Source organism: Pseudorca crassidens, chromosome 19 (assembly GCF_039906515.1).
Source record: "Pseudorca crassidens isolate mPseCra1 chromosome 19, mPseCra1.hap1, whole genome shotgun sequence".
Classification (NCBI taxonomy): Eukaryota; Metazoa; Chordata; class Mammalia; order Artiodactyla; family Delphinidae; genus Pseudorca; species Pseudorca crassidens.
In genome coordinates this window covers 43,805,521-43,817,606 of record NC_090314.1, presented here as the reverse complement: position 1 = coordinate 43,817,606, position 12,086 = coordinate 43,805,521, and the positions used below count along the sequence as shown (strand labels likewise).

The following is a 12,086-nucleotide window of genomic DNA, read 5'->3' as shown; positions in this document are numbered from 1 at the left end:
GGGCCCTCTTTGATTTTACCCCCTTTTCCTGGACCCCTTTGCCAGGCTGGCCGTCTGGTGTGCCCTGAGTTCCTACTCTTCCCACAAGGGGCAGGCGTCCTCCCGCCAAAAGAAGAGACAGCGCGAAGACATCGAGGTAGGGTAGGGGCCCCTTCCCCCGTTCATTGCCCTTGTGCTTGTTCAGCAGATGCTCACTGAGCCTCTTCTGGTAAGAGGCGCCTTCCCGGGCACAGGCAGCCAGGCATGGTCCCTGCCTCTGGGCCACTGTGTCAGGGGTGACTGTGTGGGAGGGTCTCTCCCTAGGGTAGTGGGAGAGGCGAGGAGAGGGAAGCTGACCCCCTGGAGATGCTGCCTGTGGCCTGTGGGGGCTTGACTCCAAACTGAGCTCCAGTCCTGGAAGATCTGGGGATGCAGCTGTGGGTAACAGTGGCTCTCCTGCCCCCCAGGATTACATCAGCCTCTTCCCCTTGGATGACATGCAGCCCTCGAAGCTGATGCGACTGCTGAGCTCCAATGAGGAAGATGCAAATATCCTTTCGAGTCCCAGTGAGTGTGTGGACGGGCCGGGCGGGCTGTTTCCTTTCCCGGGAACTCACTCCTCCTGAGAGCTGCTCTGCAGCTCGCTGGCTGGTCGGAGAGGCTGTGGTAGGAGTCTGCCCCGTTCTGTCCCCTACGGATGCTCTGCTTCCTCTCCTCGAGCCACCAAAGCTTGCTGTGGATCACTCCCTAAGGGCTGAAGCTCTTCTGCCCAGATCCCATCCCAGCCCGGGGTGCATAGTTGACCCTTTCCCACGCCTCACGGCAGTGAGTTCACTGCCTTGAGCACAGTCTGTGCCACTGACTCACAGCTCTGACCTTCCTTCCCCTGAAGCAGGCCCTGAGACCTGGAGCAGGCCTGGGCTGGTACTTGGGACTGCTCCCCACTCTTCCTGCCTGGAGAGCACCCCAACTCCACCTGCTTCCCTAGATGTCATCGCCTCTCCTTGCTAAGGGCTCTTCCGTGGCGTTTAATTTTTCCTGTTTCCAGAGATTTCTCCTGAGCCTAGAAGTTTCTCTGAGGTCTTTTAGGGACTAGGGGACCAATTGTGCACTTGAACAGAGGAAAGCTGCCATGGCCTTTGGCTAGTTACTTAGCAAATCTCAGCCTCAGCTTCCTCGTCTGTAAAACGGAGACGTGAGGATTAGCGGTTTCAGCCGTACGCAGCCCGCAGATTGGCACCTGGCGGTGACCAGATGGTAGTTCTCTCTCACCTGCTTGTGGGGAAGCCTGTATTTGGGGACCGTGTGACTGGACCCAATCATCTTCTCCGGCCGGGCCCTCCACCCCCGACAGGTGAGGGCTCCCGTGGGCGGCGGTTCGGAACTCAGGAGGCCATTGGCTCAGTGCCCCTCGCTTGCCCCACAGCGGACCGGTCCATGAGCAGCAACCTGTCAGCCTCCCAGCTTCACACGGTTAACATGAGAGACCCGCTGAACCGAGTCCTGGGTGAGGCCTCCCAGCCCCGCTCCCCACCCTCCTCCCCTTTGCCCTCCGTCCCCCCTGATTGCCAGCTCTCCTGTCTCCCCCAGGCCCCCGTCGCGTCCCTCTCTGGCTCGCCCCCAGCTTTCCTTTGTACTTTCTCTTTTTGACGTCCCCATTTGGGGGGACACCCTTAGCACTTCTTTCTTCTCCCAGAATCTGACCTCTTCCCAAACCCTTCTCATGGAGTTCTCCTTCCCCCCGCCACCCTTTCCTCACAGCCAACCTGTTCCTGCTCATCTCCTCCATCCTGGGCTCTCGGACCGCCGGCCCCCACACGCAGTTTGCGCAGTGGTTCATGGAGGGCTGCGTGGACTGCCTGGAACAGGGCGGCCGAGGCAGCATCCTGCAGTTCATGCCCTTTACCACCGTGAGTGCCGCGCCCCCGGGCCACTGGCCCACCCTCCAGCTCAGAGCGGGTCAGCACGTCGCAGGAGAGCTTGGGGTCCAGCGGCCAGGAGGGAGGGCTTCTTCCTCCTGGACGTCACACCCACCATCACCTTGCTGAGCAGCTGTCTGTCTGTCTGACAGGTATCGGAACTGGTGAAGGTGTCAGCCATGTCCAGCCCCAAGGTGGTTCTGGCCATCACGGACCTCAGCCTGCCCCTGGGCCGCCAGGTGGCCGCCAAAGCCATTGCCGCCCTCTGAGGGGCTTGGAGTGACCACAGGGGCTGGCAGGCAGGGTCCCAGCCCCGGGCGCCTCAGAAAAGGACGTGTGGAAAGATGAGACATCATTGCTCATATCCACATGATGTAACTGCCCTCCGTCGGTCTCCAGATCTTTCCCCTGCTCCTGACTTCTGACCTCTAAGACGGCTCCCAGTTTCTTTCATAATTTCCTTTCCCACTGCCAGCACCTGATGCGTGTGAGCAGCCTGGTTCCTTGACTCTGGGCGGTCTCACTGCAGCCCTCCCGCCCGACCCCTGTGCGTGCCTCCCGCTTCCAAGAGTGGCTTTAGCTCCGGGGAACTTTACAGGTGCAGGGTATGTGTGTATATATGTGTGTGTGTGTATATATATATATATATATATATAATCTCTTTTTACATGGGTGTGTTCACCTCGGCTGGCTTGTAAGTAAAGACCTCGTGGATCCCTCTGTGCCTGTTGGTACTGTTGGTGCCTGTGTCCGATGGGGGTGGGGAACGGCTGGCTCCGCCTTGGACCCGTGCAGGCCCAGCTGGAGGAAGCAGGAGGGCGCAGAGGAGGGCTGGGCACAGGGTCCCTGTTTGTGTGCTCAGTAGGGGTGGGGCAGGGCAGCGGGAGCAGCTTGCCTTCCTCATTCCCGCCTGCCACTTCCCCCCACCTCGCAAAGTCAGACGTACTCCGAAAAGGGAGAGGTTTTGGCTAAAGGCCCCGCTGGTGCTGGGGTAGGGTGTCCTGTTCTGATGTTCCCTAGCCCGGCCAAGCCCCACCCAGAGTCTGACTGGCCCGGAGTTGGATCTTTCCTCTCCAGTAAGGACTTGGGGGGTATGAGGGGTGAGGGGCTGAGGCATGAGGGGGGATGGAGGCAGGAACTCTGTTTAACCCTTCTTTGCCTGGTCGTCTCCAAGCCCCGGTTCTTCAGGACCAACTAGAGAGGGGGGACCCTGAGCCGTGCAGCTGGGGGTTCTAGCCCCACTCAGCCCGACCCTGCTTCTAAGGAACCAGATGGGGAAGGGAAGTGGGAAGTGACTCAGGAGCTGAGGATGGGGAAGTCTTGGGAGGGGACCTGGGGACTGGTTGGCCGTCTGGACGTCCTTGGTCTGGTGGTGGCATCCTGGAAGCATACGTGCATCTTCAGCTGAGAGCACAGAGAGCTTTGTCTTGAATCTGAGCTGTGAAGCGGCGCCTCCGGTCTCCCCAGGTGTGAGCTCAGGCCTCTTCAGCCCATTAGCCCCGAGACAGGTAGGAAGGCTGCGGGCTCCCCGCCAGATCAGAGGCAGTGCTTGACGAGGGACAGAAGTGCAGAGCCTGGAATGTGGGGTCCAACCCAAGCTGTCACCTTGACCTCAGCTTCCTAATCTGTAAAAGGCCCTTCATAATTCTGTGTTTGTGGGTGGCTGTGAGCATGGATGGGTGAAGGTTTATGGAAGGTGGTAAACTGAAGCCCTGTGCACATGTTAAATCCTCCCTCGCTTCGGGCCCGTGTCCATCTGTGTCTGGACTGTTGAGCCCCCCAGTCCCCCTCTCCCAACCCTACTCTCTCCTCCCCCGGTACGGGTGACCCATCTACCTTCTGTCCTCCCTGCTAGGCGGTGGCTCCACGGGGCCAGGGACCACGCCTGCCTCATTCACTGCCGTGTCCTAGCACCCGGCCCAGTGTCTGCACCCAGTGGGTGCACCTCCTCTTCCCCTCCTTTGGGCCTCGCCCTCCATTCAACTCCCTGCCCGCGACCCCTGGCCAGGCACCAGCTGGACTCAAGAAGGAGGAAGGACATTTACTGGAGACAAACACTTTATTATCGTGAAGTTTGGCTACAATGAGAAAGTGGGCGCCGAGGGGGAAGGTGAACAGTCGAGCGTCCCTCTCACACCCCGTCACACGAGCCCCCTCATCTTTTCCCTCCCACATTCCCAGCCCCACCCAGCAAGGCAGAGACACGACTGCCCAGCCTGAAAAGGAGTCAGAATCCCGACCCTGACCCCGGCGGGGTGGGGCAGGCGCCACTAGACTGATGGTGTCTATAGCGCATCCAGAAAAACGAGGCGTCGCTGATGGTTGCCTGGGCTCCCCACACAAGGAGTCAAAACGTGCCCGAAAAAAATCTTAAAACGATTCCCCAGCAAATTCGCGGGACCCCAGGGTCAAGCGTCCCGGCTTCGGCTGCCTCTGATGGGCTCCGTGCCCGAGGCAAAGGGGACTCGAGGGAAGCAGCCAAGTCAGGCAGAGCCAGGGGTGCAAGGACCCAGTTGGGGAACACTGCTGTTTAAATATTAAACAGGGCTGTCTCATCTCCCACGTGGGAGACTTCCCGATGATTCCAAGGGTCCCGAGGTAGGCACCCTCAGGGTAGGGGTTCGCTGTGGCTCTCCCCAGAGCCCACCACGGAGCCAGGCAGGGAGGAGTCACGGGAAGTAATACTTGGTATTTACCAACTCCCTCCCAGTCCAGGGGACGGGAAGACGGGAGTTTTTCTCCCTGCTACAGGCGGGAGAATGAAACTTGGAGGTGGAGGGAAGGATCCAGGAGTCCGGGGCTCCTTTCTGTCTTCCCCGTCTTTAAATATTAGGTTTAAATAAGCATAAATATTAAATAGAGATAAATACACTGGATGGGGAGGGCTTTGCTCAGGGCTCGGCCAGGTAGCGCAGGACACGGTACACGAGCTCCAGGAAGCTCTGCAGCTTGGAAGCAACCAGGACCCCTCCTGCCCGGCGCTGGAAAGCCGAGGTGAAGGTCGGCATGGGGCCCTGGGTGGGCTGCACGGCAGGGGCCACCCCCAGGTCTTCCATCTGTGGGGGAAGGTGAGGTCAGCAATCAGGCCGTGCTGAGTGGGTAGTTAGCAGGGGGAGGAAAGGCGAAGGGCTGATGGGCTGTAGACGATCCAGGGTTCATGGTGGAGCCAGGACCGAACCCAGGTCTCTTTAAGGTCCAGTGACCCCGCCTCATGCCCTCAACTAGGGGGGATGGGGTAGGGTCCTGGGATGAGGTGGTAGCTCCCTACATCCAGCCCACCGAGAATGTTTCTGCCCCAGCCCTAGAGAACTCCGGGGTCCCCAGGCTGGCAGCACCACCTTTGAGGACCAGCTCGGTCCGGGGCCCTAACGCTTGCTGCTCCGGAAGAGACTCACCTGCAGCCAGATGTTGGTGGCAAAGTCGGTGACGTCCAGCTGCAGTATGTCCAAGGTGGGGGCCAACTCTGGGGAGATCCCCGCCAGGGCCTGCAGGAGGCCCTGGTAGAGGAAGAGGCCGCCGTGCAGTTGGCTCAGGCAGGCTGTCTGGGAGATGGGATAGGAAAGTCAGGGGACGCTGCCTGGGCTGCTCCCCTCAGGGGCCCAGCATGGAGCCTGGAGGACTGGGGAGCCTTCCAGGTCATCCTTTCCCGCCTGCCCCCTCATCTCCCTTCTCCCCTCCGGACACTCACCAGCTGCAGGGTCTGGCTGGAGCAGCTACTCAGGGAAGCCTGGGGGATGCCCAGAGAGTGCCCAAGCAGCACCAGCTCCTCAGGGTGGCACAGCTTGTGGGTGGTGCACTGGGGATGGGAAGGATGCTGAGTGAGGGGGACTGGCAGAGCCGGGCGGCTCCTCCTTCCCGAGTGCCCCCATCTCTCCACATCCACATCTTCCCTCCCTCCACGTCCCGCCAGGCTTCTCAGCCCTGTTCCTCCGTCCAAGCCCCCAGCCAGCCCCTCCCAGCACTGTCCCCAAGAGGTTCTTCCCCCAGTTCCCCACCAGCCGCTGGGGCTCTGCCTCTCCTAATTTCCTCCCATTTCCCCTGAGTCTCTCCTCTCCCATCCCATGTCCCTTCCCCATGGTTCCCTTTGCTTCCCTCCGCTTCTCTGTCTCCCCTCAGCTCTGCCTCGCACACCTTCTTTCCTCCCTGCCCGCTGCTGCAGTATCTCTGTCCCCTCCCTGTCCCTCCGCAGGCTGCCCTCACTCACCAGCCTCTCCTGCAGCTCAGCGCCATCAGCCTGGATTTTCCTCACTTGCTCTAAGCACTTAAGCAGGAAGCTCTGGGGCAGGGAGCTGGCAGGGCCGAGGGGTGTGGCTTCTTGCACCGTCAAGAGTGCACTGTGCCAGAGCAGCAGCTGCAGGGCTGGGAGCAGACGGGGGCTCAGGAGACGTGCATACCTCTCTGGGAGCCCAGGGACCCTGCCCTCTGCCACTCCGGGCCCCGCAGCTCTCCCCTCCTGGGGCCCGGACACTCACCCATCAGCTTCATGGGGCTCTGGGCAGCAGGTTCAGCCGGGGGTCTGGATGGGTCTGTAGGTTCTGGGTTCTGTCAGGGACCAGGTCCAGGGGCCTTTATACACAAGCCCATGGAGGCCTGGGAGGAAATTACCTGGTGCTGCGACTAAGGCTTAGTAATAACTTCCCAAGATTTATGCAAATTTGGTGTCCAGGACAATGCAGGGGGGTTGGGACAAAAAAAAGTGTTTGCGAAAGTTTTGTGAAATTGTGGAATCTCTGATTCTTCTTTGACGTCTTGCCCCCCTCAAACTCCCTTCCTCCCCTCAGCCCCACCCAGGTCTGAATTGCCCCAGAGTGTTTGAACTGAACCGCTGAACCAAAGCTGAGCCAATGATAAAAGCCGGGGAGGCTGGAGTCAGGTCAACCCGGGGAAGAGGCAGGCCTAGGCCTTGGGGCCCTCCCTCCCACCCTCCCCTGGCACATCTCCTGGGTCAGCCCCATTTGCCACTCTCCCTTGGGATTCTCAAGCCACCTGCTCCCTAGGCCCCCAATTCTGAGAAGGAAGAAACCAGTTGCCCTATTTCTATCCCCCCCAATTCCCAGAGGCTGCCTCTCTGAGTGCCCTCTTGAGGGGCCAGGGGCCTGAGATAGGAACACTGGGGTCTTGCCTCCTGTCCCCACCGCACATGTTGAGAGGCATCACCCTGGTTCCTGTCCCGAACTGATTAGCTGGGAACTCCCCAATCCCCCCCATGACTCATTCCTTTAAGCCCCCGGAATCCTGGCAGAGACCAGAGGAAACCGGATGTCTGTCCCGAATGAAGCAAGACCCATTGAGGCTCTCGGTTCAGGTTCACCTGACCTTGCCCTTCCTCCTCCCCGCACCCCCCCCCCAACCCGCCCGCACTACCCCTCCCCCCTAGTGTCGCAGTGCTTTGGAGTTGAGGGTCTGGGACAGGTGGCTTCCCTGGCCAGGTTCACTGCCAGCGGGCATGTGTGTGCTGCCCTGAGTGGAGAAGTGCTAGGGTGAGCAAAAAGAAACCACCCGGCTTCAAACCCGAGAACCACGTACTCTTAGCGCTGGAAGGGACTTTGGAGTCTGTTCCAACCCTGTGAACTGGGCCAGTGAGGGAAGAGGCTTGCCCAAGGTCATGGGTAGCAGAGTCAGAGTTATAATCCAGACCTCTGCCTTGGGCCTGAGAGTTTTCCACAGGCCATGGGGCCTGCCTGGGGAAGTCTGACCAACTGCACGCAAGACTGTCATGTTCTGTCCCAACAGAACGTTGTTCTACCCCAGGACGGGCCAGAACAGAGTCTCTTCGGATGAGGAGTGGGTGTGTCTGACTGGGCCAGGCCATCTCTGGGGCGGGGGTGCCCCCTGGTGGCCACAGCTGGCAGGGCCTTCACCTGCTAATCAATTCACGTCCTGCCTCTGGTCCCTGGTCCTGCCGGGCAGCCCTGGCCCCCAGCTCCACCTTAGGCCAGGCAACTGGCCACCATGCCCCTATTAAGCCCAGTTCTGCGCCCACCTCCATGGGAGGAGAGGGGTGGGTTTAACAGAACTGTGGCGGGATGGCAGAGGTTCTCACAAACATGCCTCCTCTCCTTCCCACTAAGAACCTCCGGAGGACCCAGCCCGCCCCGGATGTTGTGCAGAGCATGCCCTGTACATTGGCAAATGCATTGCTTTCAATAAGCCTATGAGGAATGTATCAGAACCATTTCCCCTTTTACAGAAGATGAATCTGACCTTGGAGAGGTTGACTTGCCCAAAACTAGCAGAGCCAAGGTCTGCAATGTGCCAGAGTCTTAAACTCTTACCCATTGAATCTCTTTCATTCATTCATTAATTATATAAAATTTATTTATTTATTTGGCTGCGTCGGGTCTTAGTTGTGGCACGCGAGATCTTCCTTGTGGCATGCAGGGTATTTCGGTGCGGTGTGCAGGCTCTAGAGGGACAGGGCTGAGTTGCCCCACAGCATGTAGGATCTTAGTTCCCTGACCAGGGATCAAACCCCCGTCCCCTGCATTGGAAGGCGGATTCTTAACCACTGGACCACCACGGAAGTGCCCACCATTGAATCTCTTGACCAATATTTGGCCTTCCTCAACCATAACCAGGCCAGCTCTAGACCCAAACTTTAATTTTCACTTACAGTCCAAGTGTGTCAGAGGTCTGGCTCAGAAAATGCTACTTCTAACAAGGGTGGCCAGAATGGTGAAAGGACTTGCGATGATGATTTGAAGAAAACACACCATTTTGTCTGGTCAAGAGGAGAGGTTGTTGTGTGGTCTCAAGGGCTAGAAGTGGGCAGGGGGTGGAAGCCCAGCTAGCCAGCTTTCAGCTCAAGGAAAGAGCTTTCTAACTGCCAGAGGTGCTGGAGGATGGAGTGGGCTACTTCCAGAGGAAGTGAACTGCCTGACCAGGGAGGTGTTCTGGCCTCCATTCCATAGAGGGAAAATCCGAATGTTGGCTGGCAGTTACCGGACACCTCTTATATGCCAGGCACCTTCCATTACACTTTTGTCTTTCATCCTATCAACCAAGTGTGGACTATTCCCATTAGAGACAAGGGACAGCCTCAGAGAACCGAAAGGCCCAAGATCACAGAACAAGTCGGGGGCAGAGCGAGGCAGGATCTGTGATCAGCCTTCCCAAGCCCCCGTCATTCCTATTACACTATCTTCCTGTTCAGAGAGCTGTATGTACTTCTTGGATGATGGCTCAATCCAGATCTCAGCCCCACCCATGAGAGAATAAAGACCAGGTAGAGAGAAAGCCCGGTTACCAGTCCTGACACATGCGGGCTGAGCCAGACTGAAACGATCTGGCAAAGGTCCTGGCTCCAGAGACCCCCCACTAGCTGTTATTCATCCTTCCAGCTTCCTAAAGGCTTTCCCAGTTATTTCTCAATGGCCAGAGTGGGTGAGTGGCTTCCACTCACACTTCCTGTTTTCATCTGGAACTGGGCTTGGAGTGTCCTTATGAAGGCTCCGGCGTAATGCCTTTGTTGCAGACTTGGCCTGTGGGCCAAGATACGTACACCCTGAGTTAAGAATCGGTTTTACGTGTTTTAAGTGGTTGGAAAAAAATCAAAAGATTTTTTTTCTTTGGCTGCATTGCGCAGCATGCGAGATCTTAGTTCCCTGACCAGGGACCTCGCCCCCTGCAGTAGAAGCACAGTCTTAACCACTAGATTGCCAGGGAAGTCCCAAAAGAATATTTTAGCACAGGTAAAAATCATGAAAAGCCAGTGTTCATAAATAATTTGTTTACATATTGTTTATGTGAGGCCCCTTTCAAGAAGGGCAGAAGTGAGTAGTTGTGAAAGAGCACATGGCTCACAAGCCTAAAAAACGTACCATCTGGCCCTTTAAGAAAAGTTCGCAAACTAGTACACAGGACATATGTACAAGGGGACATACAGAAATGTCCTCTGCAGTGTTGTTTGTAACAGTAAACCAGTGGCCACCAATAAATTAATGAACAAATAAATTGTGGCACATTCATACCACATGTGCCTCTCCATCCTTCCACAATAGAAAACCCACAACGAAAGCAGTTCGTTTCATTCAGTTCTTTTCTTAGTCCCTAGAACAGTGCTGGGCACGGGTTTAAACATGATTAGATCTCAAAACCCATACTGAGTAAAAGGAACTTACTTTCATGTGATACATCATTAACAAAGATTTAAAAACTCAAGACAATACTATATTTTGTAGTAAAACTATAAAAACATAAACTGGAAGGATACCCACTGAATTCATCAGAGTGGCTGCCTTTAGGGAAGGAGGGAGGAGGCCTGGGGAAGGAAGATGGGCTTTTAACTTATCTGTCATGTTTTATCTTGCATGAAAAAACTTGACATGATAACAAAAGGTTGACATTTATTAAAATTGGGTGGAAAGTACATGGGTATTTCTTATGTTATTCTTTGTACTTCTCTGTAGTTTTCTAATTAAAAAACAAAACTGGAAGGTAGAGAACACAGTGAACTCTCCAAGCATAAAAATAACACTGAACTTCTCCAGGAAAAGAAAGCTAAGCCAGTGGCGATGAATTATAAGAAACTTCCAGACTGTGAGCAGACAGAAGAATGGTCTATAGACTCAAGGTGGTTGAGAACCAGGAAATCATGACAAATGACCCCAACTCTGTGTAACAGGATGATAGACTCTCCAATCCATTACCAACCAGGAAAGGGTATGGGGCACTTTGGGCTGGGTGCTGACTTTAAGATTTGTCATTGGGAATAACAGTAATTACAACTAATTATCACACACTCAAAAAGAAAGTCATTTTAGAGGTCAGGTAAAGTGGTCATGGGCCAGAAGGACAGCCATGTGGGGACAAAAACCAACCAACCAACCAGATAACAGAGCCACAGACTGAGGCTGGGAGAAGGCTGCACAGCCTACAGAACGTGACCTGAACTTGGTATCACGTAGGCCAGTGTTCAAGTCCCACCTAAGCCTGTCCTCACGAGCCTGAAAGGGGCACAGAGGGGTGCTCACTGTTAGTACCCATCCTTCCTGGAAGGGAATTAAAGATCTCCTATTAGGGGCTTCCCTGGTGGTGCACTGGTTGAGAATCTGCCTGCCAACGGAGGGGACACGGGTTCGAGTCCTGGTCTGGGAAGATCCCACATGCCGCGGAGCAACTAGGCCCGTGAGCCACAACTACTGAGCCTGCGCGTCTGGAGTCTGTGCTCCGCAACAAGAGAGGCCGCGATAGTGAGAGGCCCGCGCACCGCGATGAAGAGTGGCCCCCGCTTGCCACAACTAGAGAAAGCCCTCGCACAGAAACGAAGACCCAACACAGTCAAAAATAAATAAATTAATTAATTAAAAAACAGATCTCCTATCAGATTTTCGAATTGGCCTGTAAAATGGGGAAAAGATTGAATCCTTTAAAAAAAAATAATGGAAAGTTTGGATGCTGGAATAATAACATCTTCCACAAAGATCAAGGGGGGAGCTTGGGAAAAAAAAGTGCTGTTTCACAAAGCAAACTTTAAAAAGTTTCACTAGGTACTGCCCTGGTGGTGCAGTGGTTTGGAATCCGCCTGCCAATGCAGAGGACACGGGTTCGAGCCCTGGTCCAGGAAGGTCCCACATGCCGCAGAGCAACTAAGCCCGTGCGCCGCAACTACTGAGCCTGCGCTCTAGAGCCCGCGAGCCACAACTATTGAGCCCGTGTGCCACAGCTACTGAAGCCCGCGCACCTAGAACCCGTGCTCTGCAACGAGAAGCCCGCGCACCACAACGAAAAGTAGCCCCTGCTCGCCACAACTAGAGAAAGCTCGTGCCGCAATGAAGACACAATGCAGCCAAAAAAAAAAAAAAAGTTTCACTACCTGGGTTTCACAAAAGCTTAAAGGAAGTGGGCAATACCAAATCACACCGAGGCTGGGGTGGGATCAGAAACCAAAGCAAGGCCAGTCTAAAACATGCCTTTGATGGAAGTTAGGGCTATCGGGGTATGAAAATCAGCAGTTGGTGATGAACACATGGCGTACCTTTCCTCACAAACAAGACGTTAGCCAGCTCGTGTGCCAGGTACTGGGCAAGGCCCCGGGGGGACAGAAGTGCCTCATGCTCTTTAAGAAGTTACAATCTAGTTGGGACGATAAGGCTTTCACAGCGACAACCTCCTAAGAGAATCTGATTATCCAGTGAGTGGTTCAGACGCCAGGGAGTTGAATCACTGTGAGGCAGGATGCCTGGAAGA

General features: G+C 55.6%; 2 protein-coding genes across 12 annotated transcripts in view; one reads left to right on the top strand and one right to left on the bottom strand.

Moving 5' to 3' along the window:
- MED24 (mediator complex subunit 24) overlaps window positions 1-2,622 on the top strand; it is a 32,815-nt gene extending 30,193 nt beyond the window's left edge. For 7 of the 11 annotated variants that reach the window (XM_067714949.1, XM_067714948.1, XM_067714954.1 and 4 more), the window contains 5 exons: window positions 46-136; window positions 447-546; window positions 1,334-1,486; window positions 1,741-1,889; window positions 2,051-2,622. In XM_067714949.1, coding sequence (XP_067571050.1) covers window positions 46-136; window positions 447-546; window positions 1,334-1,486; window positions 1,741-1,889; window positions 2,051-2,167 — 610 coding nt within the window. In that variant the 3' untranslated portion in view covers window positions 2,168-2,622. The other 4 variants (XM_067714956.1, XM_067714955.1, XM_067714953.1 and 1 more) reach the window with 2 other exon arrangements.
- Window positions 2,623-3,938: 1,316 nt separating this feature from the next.
- On the bottom strand, window positions 3,939-7,219 carry CSF3 (colony stimulating factor 3). The gene is made up of 5 exons (XM_067714980.1): window positions 6,371-7,219; window positions 6,103-6,257; window positions 5,587-5,694; window positions 5,294-5,440; window positions 3,939-4,954 (listed from the first exon to the last, which is right to left on the bottom strand). Exons 1-5 carry the CDS (start codon window positions 6,381-6,383, stop codon window positions 4,790-4,792), a joined length of 588 nt encoding a protein of 195 aa, XP_067571081.1. The 5' UTR covers window positions 6,384-7,219; the 3' UTR covers window positions 3,939-4,789.
- Between the last annotated feature and the right edge of the window lie 4,867 nt (window positions 7,220-12,086).